This window comes from Panthera leo, chromosome E1, assembly GCF_018350215.1.
Source record: "Panthera leo isolate Ple1 chromosome E1, P.leo_Ple1_pat1.1, whole genome shotgun sequence".
Taxonomy (NCBI): domain Eukaryota; kingdom Metazoa; phylum Chordata; class Mammalia; order Carnivora; family Felidae; genus Panthera; species Panthera leo.
This window is the reverse complement of record NC_056692.1, coordinates 38,118,252-38,132,310: the sequence shown is the minus strand read 5'-3', so window position 1 is coordinate 38,132,310 and position 14,059 is coordinate 38,118,252. Positions and strand designations below refer to the sequence as shown.

Below are 14,059 nucleotides of genomic sequence, written 5' to 3'. Positions count from 1 at the left end.
TAAATGGAGGTGGCTTAAGATTTTTTGTGTTCTCCAGAATATGTTAATCCTTGGAATGGTTTATAAATCACTGTATGTATAATAATAGCATTTAAAATTATATTGTCTTTAACCAGTATAATGGAACATGGGGAAGGACCTTTGCTTTCAGGCAGATTGATGGAACATTAATTGGTCGGGGGCAACATATGGCATAACTAAATTGGGACATAAAGCTTACCTTTCAGTCTTCCAAAGAAAATAATTTTCATCAAATTATTTATGGTTGGAAGGCTCTGTACTAGCTTGGTATTAATGTTCAGGGAATTTATTCCCGTGGACTTGTAAGGTGTTAGATACTTTAAATGTAGAATAATTAAGAAATTTCACTGTGATTGAGGCCTTTTAAAATGTGTAATTAATGGAATAAGGCAGAAAGTGTCATTAGAATGACACCTCTGAGTTATGGGAGGTTGTTATAGGAATAACTCTGAAAGTTAAGATTTTGTCGGTGTATTTAATACTACTTCTGGCCTTAAATTTTCCCATGTTTTAAATGTTTGAGCTATAATGTTTGGTTTTGTATTTTATAGAATTGCCATGAGCTCGAAAAGATGGACCTGGAAGAGTGTGTTCAGGTAAGAATGTGGATTTTTACTCAGAAATACAGTATGATAGAAACTTACATAACTGGGCAGACAGACTGACCTTACGAACAATTTCTTTTATTACCAGTTTTTAAAGCTTTGAGATTATTAATTGATTGGGGAGAAATTTTGAAGGGGCACTTCTACTCCTAAAAAGAAGATAGAGTAATAAATTTTTTTATAGTAAAAATAAAGGAAAGAGACTCCAGTAACTATAGAAGTCAGTTTTTTCTAAAATACTTGTTATCCAGACACTACTTAGCAGCTATTCTTACTAAACTAAAACTTGTTCACATCCATCTATCTTTTGCACTTGCCTGAGTGTCCCATGTGTCCTCCCCAGTGTTGCTCCTTCTGAGTGATGTGCACATGCCTGCCCTCCCCAACCTTTCACCGCCCACCATTTCTTAACCCCTGTGAAGCTCTGTATGTTATCATCATCATCATCATTTCAGAGTTGGAGGGACATTTGAAAAGAAGCACTAATTTACTTTCCAGCCTAAGATAACTATAAAAGACTGTTCTTCCTTCAAGAGTTCTGCTTCTTGAATGTTCATAGCTAACCCAGAGTCCCGCAGCCCCCTTCTGCCACCTTTGGGAAAATACCTGACACCCAGTTTATCAATTCAGAGTTAATGGCATGACTTATAAAATATAAGCCAAATATATATTCTTAAAAATTTGAGGATATTCCCACATTAAATTTTTTTATGGAGCAGTGTCTTCTGATTCTTTTTTGTGGTTGTTCTAAGGAGGTAGAACCAAGTCCAATGGATACAAACTACAAGCGGACAGATTTTCATTCATTTCAGAAACAAAGGATTTTCAATAGACTATTCTTTGAATAGTCAAAGATGAAAATTAGAGATGACTAGATGTGTTCAAACCTGCCTGGATAGATTCTCAAAGAACAGGTTCAGGTAGCTGATGGGATTTCAACCTTAGGTTCTGTTATTTGATGATTAATATCAGGGTATCAGTCTAGGGGCACCTGGCTGGCTCAGTCAGTAGAGCATGCGACTCTTAATCTCAGGGTCACAAGTTCAAGCCCCACATCAGGCATGGAGCCTACTTTAAAAAAGGGGGGCGGGGTATCAGTCTAGAATACAAGTGTACTCAAGAATGAGGTACAGCCATGAGGCTTTTTTGGAATTATACCTATAATAAACTTCTGTGTTTCTTTCAGATAACAGATAGCACATTAATCCAACTTTCTATACACTGTCCTCGACTTCAAGTATTGGTGAGTTTGACTTTTTGAAAGTTTTGTGTTCATTGGATTCAATCAAAACCCAACTCTTACTTTACTCTTGGTGTCTGGCTACCATTTTGGGAAAGCATATTTCTCCAAATTGCCAACTTACAGAGGACCAAAGGATTATGTTATCAGTACTTAGAGATTGAAAAGTGACATGAAGAGTATGAAATCTCCCTCCCACGTGAATTATACTTCAGCCTGAATGATGGCTAAATTTCAGAGATCCAGGGGACAAAATGGCCCCAAATTCAATTTGCTTCACTTGAGACTAATAGGTCCTGTAAAACAGAACCAATCAAGGCTTTACTAGGGGTGTTCTGTGCTACTGTTTCCAGTAATACTGTGGGAAAGCATTCTGCTTGTAGTTTGTGTCCAGGCTCATTTTTGTGTGTACTTAGTGCCATATTACTATCCAAAATTGGGATAAGGGGTTCTGAGTTTCACATGGAGGAACCAGGAATTTAAGGAAAACTGGTAAAGAGACTTATGTGAAGAGATGACCACACCTAACAGGTGTAAGAATCATCTTCAGTTAATTAGCTGCTTGGGCATTCCCCTGTATCAGATATTCAGTGTTTAGTCCAAATTGCAGAAAATTTTATTCAAGAAAAGCTTGAGGCCCCTTTGCCCCTGTAGAAAAGTGTTCATTTGTGTATGGGGGTGCGTATGTTATTTTGTTTATGAACTATTTCACAGTCGTTGCATGCATTCACACAGTGTATTTAGAATCACACATAGAAATGTCAGTCATTGATTGTGCAAAGGAGAACCCCAGCAGCTCTAGTTTGCTCTCATTTTACCACATGGATCTAGTGATGGCTCCATATACATCAAAATCCAACCCAGAAGGTTTCCTTCCCGACTGTGCACAGGCCAATGGCTAGAAAAACACCATGAGATGTTTCATTGACCTTCCTTGCTCTATTTGGCCGCAGAGTCTGTCTCACTGTGAGCTGATCACAGACGATGGAATTCGTCACCTGGGGAATGGAGCCTGTGCCCATGACCAGCTGGAGGTGATTGAACTGGACAACTGCCCACTAATCACAGATGCTTCCCTGGAGCACTTGAAGAGTTGTCACAGCCTTGAGCGGATAGAACTCTATGACTGCCAGCAAATCACACGGGCTGGGATCAAGAGACTCAGGGTAAAGATGGCTGCACACTCTCCAGCTCTAGTGCTCTCCGCACCCTTTCCTTCTTTTGTTTCTTTTTTTTTTCCTCCTTTATTTCCTTTTCTGTTTTTGTTCTAGATTTAGATTTCTGTGATTTTTATATTTACTTGGACATTTAGCAAAGAGGAAAAAATGGAGAGCAAATGCAAGGATAGATAGTTTTTACCTGTTGTTCTAGATGGAAATTGAGTAGGAAAATAGCCACTGAGGGATAAAAAAGTAGGTCTCCTCCCAGCATAGTTTCTCCAGTAATGTCCAGGGCTCAATAACGTAGAGTCAAAAACACGTGCCACAGTCAGGAAAGAAAGGAATAACATAAAGAAAATATTTAGTTAGATGGGATTTAAGAATTTAATTTGTATTTTTCTTTCACATCAAACCCTTTTTCTGGTGTTCTTATTTTTTAAGACAACAAATGGATTTAAGAGGTTTTTTTTTTCACCTTTTCTTTTAGCCCCATCCTCCATAATAAAGAGACCCATGCATGGCCAAATGACTGGAAGACAAGTTGCTAACAAGGAGGTTATAAAAGGCTGGATGAATCTATATGTTAGATTATTCAGCTCAACAGACATTTATTGAAACATCTGTTTCACACCTGCTGTGGGAAGGGCACTGTGCTTAGGTAGGCCCTTACAGCCAATGTCTAAAAACATCCATGTTGGCCATATGGCATCTGAGTACATAAAGGAGACCAAACCTCATCTTAAGATCCAGTTAGCCTTAGTTCCTCCTCTCCCTTCAGACCTAGAGGACTGAGAGCATAACCTCAATGGGGAGGCCTTGGCAGCCATATTCCTTCTACACCACAAGGAGAGAGCCACAGACCAACCAGAGCCTCTTCTATGGCCTCCCTACAGTAGGGTTCCTAGACCTCCCTGGCTGTCCAAAATCTCTTCCATCTCTGAGTTCTCAAGACTTTTTTTGTCTATTCTTCAAATCATCATTTAGCATTTTTGTAGTTTAATTTAGCTATTTATGTCTAGACTGTTAAGTTCCTTAGGAGCAGGATCTCCATGTTGACCATCTTTGTATCCCTCTTATGTTAACTAGCACAGTATCTTGAACATGGTAGCAATTCAGAAACTATTTATGTAGTAAAAACTGGAAGCGTTTTGTTAAAAGACGATAGTGAGGTTTTATCAGAAGAAACATCCATCAGCTTTGAAGCAATGACTTAGAAAAAATTATTTAAAAAAATTTTTTTAATGTTTATTTTTGAGAGACAGAGATGGAGTATGAGTAAGGGAGGGGCAGAGAGAGTGAGGGAGACACAGAATCAGAAGCAGGCGCCAGGCTCTGAACTGTCAGCACATAGCCTGACATGGGGCTAGAACTCACAAACCACAAGATCATGACCTGAGCCGAAGTCTGACGCTTAACCGACTAAGCCACCCAGGCGCCCCAGAAAAAATTATTTTAAGCTTATATAGTTGCTTTCAACTTTGGGAATCCAAGTAGGAATCCCTTTGGGACAGGTTAAGAGATTAGTATGAAGTTTTTCCCCAGTTTTACTATTATGGAAACGGGTACCAAGGTTATGTGAGCTGTTTAGTCATTTAGAATAACATGGGATACTACAAAGCGGAACCCAGGCCTCTCAACATCCTGACCGACTGGTACTTAGCCTCTGCCTTGCTTTCATGTTCACTCAGCCCCTCAACGTTTTTTCTGAAAAGCAACATTGCTCTTTCTGTTTAAGCCCTCTCTCTTAGTAATGTTTCTGTCTTGTTTCAGACCCATTTGCCCAATATTAAAGTCCACGCCTACTTCGCACCTGTCACTCCACCCCCGTCAGTAGGGGGCAGCAGACAGCGATTCTGCAGATGCTGCATCATCCTATGACAATGGAGGTGGTCAACCTTGGTGAACTGAGTATTTAATGACACTTCTAGAGTTACAATGGAGTCTCCAGTGGAAGCAACCCCAGTGTTCTGGGCAAGGGTTACAAAGTGAGGGCAGCGTCCAGATCCCCGAGGCACACATAACATGCACACCCATCCTCACCCCCACCTTCTAGTTCTGTGACCAGGGGACTGAAGCCCATGCCGGCTTTATCAAGTGGATTGGTGAAACTTAACCATTCCTGTTGGACATGCCAAGAAGAAAATCATAAGCAAGGTAGAGGGAAGGGGGCATTCCAGCAAACCCAGTGTTATTGCTATTGCAGTTTCTTCATTTTGTTAAGGGGTTTCTTTGGTGATTTTGGAACAGCAACTGCAGTCCTCCAGGGTCAAGGAAAGCATAGAAAAACAGTATATGTTATATCCAGGGACCAGAAAGAAAATTTCTTTGCATCCTATAAATGATAGCCATCCATCGTGAGATGACTACAGAGCTTCTCTGCTTCCTTGTTCCCATGCCAACATGCTGAGCATGCTCACAAAGAAGGCTCATCCATTCCTCCTCCTGTGTTTAAGTATTTGGCCCAGAGGTTTCCTAAATGGTTGCGCTGAAATCGCTGTGGTCCAAATGTGCTTACTCACTCAAATTGTCACTCTCGGTAGCACACTTGTGCACCTGTCTTTCGTTCTTTGTTGCTCCCTCCTGCACTCTTGCTCAGTCTGTCACCTGTTCATAGTCTGCTTACTCACACTCAATTGTTACTCTTTTGCTGTTGTGTTTACAGTGTGCATTTTGGATGATTAGTTGGGGTTACCAAACATTTTTAAAAAAGACATTATCAATAAATATTTTTTTAATTCTAAATTTTATCATTAGGGGACCCTGCCTGAATCTTTGCCAACCTGAAGAGAAACTATAACAAAAATAAGAAATGTTATGAGAAGAAATTGAGCTAAAACTATTTTGACGAAAACAAACTTTGCCTTTTGGTTTCTGTTATACCTTGTGATATATAATAATACGCATGATATACCCAATATTCCCCTGCACATTTTTCCTTCCATCAAACTCCACTAACTTAATAAGGAGAGAGAAATGCATTATTAGTAAAGAATGGAATGGTGAATCCCAAAATTGAGCCTGAAGGCCCCCCTACCCACACTCAGACATGTCAAATGTTCACTGAAATCGAGGTGTGAGTGGTATCATCCCTGATTTGTGTCTGTGAAGTTGTTTGCTTTAGTACGAATGCTGCTACAGTTGCTGTGCAGTCTAGCTGGTCAGTTTCTCCCCCCCCCCCCCCCCCCCCCCCCCCCGCCATTTCAGCCTATCAGGGACACAAGAATGACCCTAGAATAGCTGGTCAACTATATGTCAGTGTTGGTGGTATATTTCAAATGTTGGCGCCAGAACCACTTCAAAACCTGTCAACCATATCTCTCTTGTGCTCCAGACTCCCTGTGAATGAAATAGGGGGGTAACCAGGTGAAGGCTTTGGGGCAGGAGAAAGAAAACATTGAGAGGAAGTAGGGGGTTCAGTGTCTCTGCCCAGCATAGTCACCAGAGCTGAAGGCAGGTATTCAGTGCCCATGACTCAAAGAAGGAGCTTCCTTTCTTCTTCCTTCCTCCCCCCCCCAAAAATCATAAAGGATGAGGGAAATAAGATGAGTTTCTCAAGTATGAGAAGTAGATTTCTAAACCCCAGGGTTGAACATCTTGTGTGATTTTTTAATAGGACTTTTTTTTGGGGGGGTGGGTCTTTTAGGACATTATTGCGCAGTCTGCCATGATCTTAGATCATCTTCTGCATGACCTAGACTGTTACAAGGCTTGTTGTAATGCTGCAGGTGCTGGCTCTACCAGCATATGTAAGAATAAAGTAGAACTTCTTTCTCCAAAAGCAATCAGATGAAAGGGTCCTAGAAATCTGTATGATTCACCATTATCTTGCATGTTAAATTTATTTTATTTAAAAATTTTTTTAATGTCTATTTATTTATTTTGGGAGAGGCAGAGAGAGAATCCCAAGCAGGTTCCGTGCTGTCAGCACAGAGCCCAACCCTAGGCTCAGTCTCATGAATCATGGGATCATGTCCTGAGCCAAAATCAAGAGTCGGGCACTTAACCAACTGAGCCATCCAGATGCTCCTGCATGTTAAATTTATTTAAATCCTACTTTGTTATGCCCTTTTAAAGGCTCAGATTTCTTCATTTCCCCTTCCCTTTATCTTCTTTTCAAATTATCATATGAGGAATATACTTGAAAATTTTTTTTATTTGAGTGTAGTCAACATAGGAATATACTTTTTAAAATGAGACTCATTGTTATACTCCATCCATACAAATACACACATATGCACACACACTTCCAGATATGGTTAATAATATTCAGATCCCCAGGTCACTCATTCAAAACAAAAGTAAAAAGAAAAATATTTAGAGACCATCTGCTCTAACATATTATGGTTTGTTTGGGGTTTTTTTGTATTACCTGAACAAATTGACCGTAAAACACTGATTGATTAGTGAGTATGGATTTAAAGTGCCCACTAGTTGAGACTATTAATACCTCTTTACTTAAAAAGTACATAAGTTTAAAACACCCTATTCACCAAAACATGAACAGCTTGGAAATGCCGTTTCTCAACCCAAAAAGTGTACCCACATGCAAGTCCCCAGGGACTTGCACGGGTGATCCCTACCCGTCTGGGCCAAGAACAATCAAGTGAGAGGAAAAAGGAGTGTGCAGCACTGGCTTGTATGTGGTCAGGCCTTGTTCCTTTCCAAGAAAACTTCAGGCCCATCAAGGTTGGGAGGAAATATATTTTTTATGCCAGTCTGCAACCTATACCAGCTGATGAAATGTACCAGGACTTTGAGAATCCAGAACATGGTAAGTTTTGGATAAGTGGAAACGGTTCTGCCATCTGAACATAGTGCTTCTTGTCTCAATATCAGGGACACTTTTGAAAATTTAGTAAGGCTTCAGAGGTATAAGAAAACCTCTCCCTAGGAACAGCTTATTGGTCCATTTATCTGACTCCCAAGTCCTTGAACTTTATGCCTTCTATGATGAAAAAAAATTCAGAGTGAATGGAGAGATTTGGGATAAGTCAGAAGGTACCCTCAAAGCTATTGCATAAACCTGCAGGTAGCCAGGAGGAATTAATCATTGTGTGGAGAACAGTATTAAACACCCAGATCATCTCTTTTTAAAGCAGCCTTTCCCCCCTTTTTCCAGCATTATTTGCTACATCAATATCTTTTATAGCCTCTACATTGGCTCCATCAAGAAGGGACTTTCTGTCTGCCTGATTCCAGCCTTTTTTTTTTTTTTTTTTTTTTTTTTGCTTTGACTTCTCCCATTTTCTTCTGATACCCATCCTTCTATTTAAAGCCTCCATCTCATTCCCAACGATGCTGCTGATTTATCCTCAGTTGTCTCCAGTCTAGCTTCCTCTTTGGGTCCTTGTCCTGATCTAGGCAAAGTCTCCTGGGCAGCCTTGAATTCAGTAACTGTCGTGTGCCTCAGGCCATTTTTCACTGGATTGTCTCGGACATTTGCTCACCAAATTTGAAATCAAGCTGTTGGATATGAGGAATTAAGGAGATCTGGCTTCATCCTTTTTTTCCCCTAATATTTGGAATATGAAAGCACATTGTGCTCTTTGTAAAAAATGTTGTCTCCTCCTAGTCTGCTCTTTAGTGGATGTAAAAGTATTTCTTAAATGGTCTTTGTAAATTTCCACATTCATTACGTTGATTTAGCAGACCTATAAGTCAGAAATTTTACATATTCCTTATATCACATATTTTAGAGGGAAACCTGGCAAATATTTTTATGATGCTTTATTTGGGGCTCTCCAAACCATTTGAACTGTTCAATACAGCTATAATACTACAGCAGTCAAGTTCTTTTATTTCTCCTAATTGTCTTGTAAAATACATTGTTACCAGTTTGATAGCCCACTAATGCCGTGGTGGGGTGGGGGTGGGGGGGCACTAAACAAGGTGTGCAGTGGAACTTGTCCAGGTCTGAAATTGTAGGGAAGTGTGAGAGTAGCATTGGAAGGAAGAGGGGACTTCCTGCCTGCCTGTGTGGGCAGCATATCCTTGGGTGACTGTGGTTTTGGAGAAGAAGAACGCTTGTGGATCATGGTTGACCCTTGGCCATTTAATGTTTATTGTGCTGAAAGTTTCAAACTGCATATGACAGTTGCTATCAGTGAGAGAGGAGGGGTTTAAAGGAAATGGGTCTGTTCTGCCTTTCCCTCCTTGCGTGCATGGTTTAGGATTAGGTTTCTAGCCCCATTGCGCATCCTGGCTGACGGATTCTTTCAATGGTATATGCTTTGAGCTTATGGAACAGTTTTTTAAGAGATTGCCTTCCTATCTGCCCACCGTTCTAGGATCTTTAACCACCTCAAACCCAGGCAGTGTGAGTTAGTGGAGCCTTGTTTGAGAAGAGGTGAAGGATATTTGGTTGGAGGTCTGGAGGCAACCCACCCCCTTACAATGGTCTTGAACCAAAGATTCTCAAAGCAATAGGAGGATGAGGGGAAATATGGAGTCTAAGCCTTTCCTCAGCTTTATTTCTATCCTAAATTTTAATTGTAATATTGGAAGATAGAGAAAACTATGTAAGACCATATCAGTAGGGTATAATTAACCCAGGTAATTTGGGAATGACAGCTGGCTGTACCTGCTGTATTCAGGTGCCCTAACTTAACATCTGGTTCTCCAGCAAAGAACATGCCGCTCTAAGCTTGCCCTCTCACTTCATACAAACTCTCCCTGCCAGGAACTACCATTTGAGGCAAGTGAGTTTTCTGCATGAAGGGCTTCTGCAGCTCCCCTCACAAGGCCAGTCTGCCTGTTTGCCCATTTTTATTCTTAGGACGTCAGCTCTCCATCTCTGAAGGCTTTGACCCTTCTTAGGAAAGTCAGTAAGAACCTCTCACCTGAGTCTGAGTAAATCTTTGGAGCCCAACAGAGTTACACTTAATTTTCAGCAGAAAAAAATTTGTTGGACAACCTCACATGTGGGATATTAAGAGAAATTCTGTAATGTGCTTATTCCATCTCTGCCTTATGTTTTTTTGAATAAGCCCTTAGTGGAGTTTGGTTCAAAAATGTTGTCTCTATGCTTCCTCAGCCAAGATGTTTCACTGCCCTTTTAGGAAAAAGAACCATGAACAACCAAAACTATCAACTGACTCTTTCTATTTTCTATGTTTTTCAAAAAGTGTCTTGTTTTGAAGAACTGGGGTTGGGAAAATGGTAGATAAGACTCATTCAGGTCTGGAACTGGGGCACTTTGCTTCAGGTACAAGCATCTATCCTGCCTCACACATGTGAGTAGATTTACTTTCCTCTTCATTCAATGAACTCCATGCCCTTCTTACTGGCAAGGAGGGCTTCTGTTTTCCACGCATCTAACCAGAGTCCTCCAGATGGGGATTGGCATCCCTGAAAGAACCTCCAGTGCTTCTGGGCACGGTTTTCACCGTGGTGAGAGTGGGTAGCCAGTAATTGAGAATCCCCACCCTAAGAAGAGATGGGAGAGGAAAGGTGTTTGTTCACACGCATACCCCAGGAACCCAGGGAAATCTTTGAAGTTACGTGTATTTTATTAAAGTGGAAGAAGAAAACTTTGCCCCACAAAGTTTCACTTGTCACTGTTGCTTACTACTTACTTTTACTAATTCAAATCTGTATCGCACTGCTGCTCACACACGTGTTTCTTACCTTGGCCTAACCCTTCTCAGCCCCTGAAGTCACTGTTTTGTTTTTCTTTTTTCCCCTGGCACTAGCGAACGACAACCGAAAGTCTTAGAAAATCTTAACTTGAGAAGGAGTCTCTAACTGGCATGGTTTGATTAATTACTTTACCTGCCCCCACCCCCAAAGACGTGAATGACTTTCTTTCCTAGTGCTATATAATAGATCTGTAATAAGTGAAACCTTTGCTGCTACTTTTCTGGGTTTACATGTTTTTTCCTTCCCTTAAGAATAATTTCTTACCTGTGCTTCTCTGATGACTGTTAATTTCTAATAAGTGCAGGAAGAGGTGAGCCTGAGATTTCTTCTCTTACTCCCCTCCTCACCTTACCCCCAAACTACATGCTAACCTCTAACATGCACAAGATCTGTGGGGTGGGGCTCAGCAGGAGCTACTAGTGTGTTTTCTTACCATGCTGCAGCTCTCAGAGCTGGCCCCTGAGGATCTGTGACTGCCCAGGCTCAAGGGTTACTGGAGGGGGAGAAAGGCCTTCTGCATTTTGCCTTTCTCCAAGTTTTAAGACTAAACCTTCAGCTGCCTCCCACCCTGGCCACCTCCTTTTTCCTACCAGGAATTGTTTCCAGGTAACCTGCCTCAGGCATTTCCCAGCTGCTCTCCTCACCCTTGCCCACCTCCCGGTGACCCTGAGAGCACAGACCTGTGCAGAGCTCAGAGAGCTGTGAGGACTATCCCTGCCTGTCAGACTCTGCCTGAGGGCAGAGATGGGTGGGTAAATGGTGCTGCGGGAGAAATTTTTACCTTCAAACCAGGCTGTTCCATCCCTACACTATAACCCCCTCTGAAACCTCTCTCTGAGGGGACAAAAGGCAGAGGATGGTTGACTGGCAGGGTCTGATCCCAAACATTGCTGTGGCCTAAGCCTCGGGCAGCCATTCGGCCTACCCTGGAGCGCTTCAGTGTGCAGGAGCTGCTGCTGGTTTCTCCACCGGGCCTGCCCCAGTGCGGCTGACACAGTTCCCTACTTGGTGACTTAACACCAGGCTCCATTAGCTGTCCAAGTGACTGTTTGCACCCAGTACTTTTGGCGCTTGAGGATGGGGGGAGGGAGGGTTATTTAAAATAAAATCCGAGGTGGCAGTAAGGATTCCTTTTGCTTTAAAATCTTTGGACTAAAAGAAAAATGTTTTTTATATATAAATATATAAAGTAAATTGTTATGTAACTATTATTGTTTCCTGTATGTTCTAATTTTGTTTTATGATGTAATTAAAGGAAATAAGCTGTGAAGACTTTTCATTTTGCTGCGGAAATAGCCTGTCTTGGAGCTACGATTCTTAACTTCTTGAACCCTAGAACTACAAAGGCTCCTGAGGCTGAATGAAGGGGCGTCTTTTGGCATCCTTATAGATATATTTTTAATACTCTTTAATAGTCTTTAGTAATTATTTAATAGCCTTAATACCTTTTTAATAGCCCTTATTTAATACCCTGAACTCCTTGTCTCTAAGAAAAACAGAAGACGTAATATAAATCAGTTTCTAAAAAACTTTCTTTTAATCCTTTGACAGCAGTAATTCAACCTGAGGCCTCTATCTGTGTAGGGCATTGCCCTTGACAAAGACAGAATGATGGTACAGTAGTACCATGGTTAAGCAAACAAGCTCCAAGTTACATTGCCTTTCACCCGAATGACCTCTGCCAGTTGACCTTCCTGTCTCAGTTCTTCGTTCCTTCGTAAAGTGGGATAACAGCACCTACTTTATGGAGTGTGAAGATTAAAGAGATAATAATGACACACAGTAAATACTTGTTAACCTGCTTTTATTCCCTTCATGTCAACAAATACTTCAGTATCTAGTCAATGCTAGAGGCTCCTAGGTTGAAGGAAAGATACACAAAGGTTAATACAGTGGGGGCGGGGCGCCTGGGTGGCTCAGTCAGTTGGGTGTCCAACTTTGGCAGAGGTCGTGATCTCGCGGTTTGTGAGTTTAACTCTCTGCTGTCAGCATGGAGCCCCTTTGGATCCTCTGCCCGCCCCCTCTGTGTGCACCTCCCCCACTCACGCGCTCTCTCTCAAAAATAAATAAAATTTAAAAAACAAAAACAAATGTTATTGCAAAGGGGTCCCCTATCCTGGTGGAGTTAAGCAATGGAGCCAAACCAGCAATCAGAATTTCAATCTCAAGGTATCTACCCTGCATGAAACACCTTTGGGGAGCTCTGTGGAATTCCAGGCCCCACGTGATCAGTGATAACTGAGGTAAATGATCAATAAGTAATTAAGCAGATATTTTTAAGAGGGCACTCTGGCCTGTCTTCCAGTCTCTGCATATGGGTTTTCTCTTTACAATGTTTGAGATTTTTTTTTTTTAATGCTTATTTATTTTTGAGAGAGAAAGAGCATGCGAGCAGGGGAGGGGTAGAGAGAGAGGGAGACACGGAATCCAAAGCGGGCTCCAAGCTGTTAGCTCAGAGGTAGACGCAGGGCTTGAACACACTAACGGTGAAATCCTGACCTGAGCCAAAGTCGGCCACTTAACCAACCGAGCCACCCAAGTGCCCCACACAGTGTTTGGAGATTTTTAATAATAATATTTTGAGGGAAGAGAATGAAAAAAAAGAGAATAAGATACAGCCCATTATTACTTTAAGATTTTATGTTCTTAAGTAATCTCTACAACCCATTGTGGGGCTTGAATTTACAACCCCAAGATCAAGAGTTGCACACTCTACTGACTGAGCCAGCCAGGCGCCCCCCGCCCCCCTCTCCCCGCCAGCCCCTGCCATTATCTTTTTTTTTTTTAATTCCTTTCTTTTAAGTTCATTTATTTATTTCGAGAGAGAGCAAGAGCAAGGGAGGGGCAAAGGCAGAGGATCCCAAGGAAGCTCCATGCTGTCAGCACAGAGCCCAACATAGGGCTCAAACCCATGATCCATGAGATCATGACCTGGGCCAAAATCAAGAGTCAGCTGCTTAACCAACTGAGCCACTTTTCTTAAAAGCACTTTTAAATAAAATTGGTTTTCTATATGGAAAAAGAGATACAAAAAAAATAAGTTTCAGGTCAATTTTAATCCTAAAAATGAAATGCAAAATTAAAATTTTAATTTTGAAAAATATGCATAGGAAAGGGAGAGATTTCTTAAGACCTAAAAATTAAAAGATTAAGATTAAATCCAACTACATTTTTTAAAGAAAAATAAGGATAAAGCCCCACAGCCTCAATGTTAAATAATTATAGTATTTCCCAAATCTCTAGAACTTTTAAATCTCCAGACCGTTTAAATAAGCATAGTGATTTGATAGTTGAATGAATGGTCTTATGGAGGCTTTAGTGTTTAGTTTTTGGGCAAACCAGTTGGGAGACGGAAAAAAAAGTCCAGACATTTATTTATTCCTCTGTCTCCGACT

The 14,059-nt window shown here is 41.2% G+C and overlaps 1 protein-coding gene across 6 annotated transcripts in view; it reads left to right on the top strand.

The window, feature by feature from the left end:
* The window catches only part of FBXL20 (F-box and leucine rich repeat protein 20), a 94,461-nt gene extending 88,251 nt beyond the window's left edge, over positions 1-6,210 (top strand). For all 6 annotated transcript variants that reach the window (XM_042916618.1, XM_042916619.1, XM_042916622.1 and 3 more), the window contains 4 exons: positions 573-617; positions 1,813-1,869; positions 2,820-3,032; positions 4,797-6,210. In XM_042916618.1, the coding sequence (XP_042772552.1) occupies positions 573-617; positions 1,813-1,869; positions 2,820-3,032; positions 4,797-4,904 (423 nt within the window). In that variant the 3' untranslated portion in view covers positions 4,905-6,210. The remainder of the gene's footprint in view (positions 1-572; positions 618-1,812; positions 1,870-2,819; positions 3,033-4,796) is intronic.
* Positions 6,211-14,059: the final 7,849 nt, after the last annotated feature.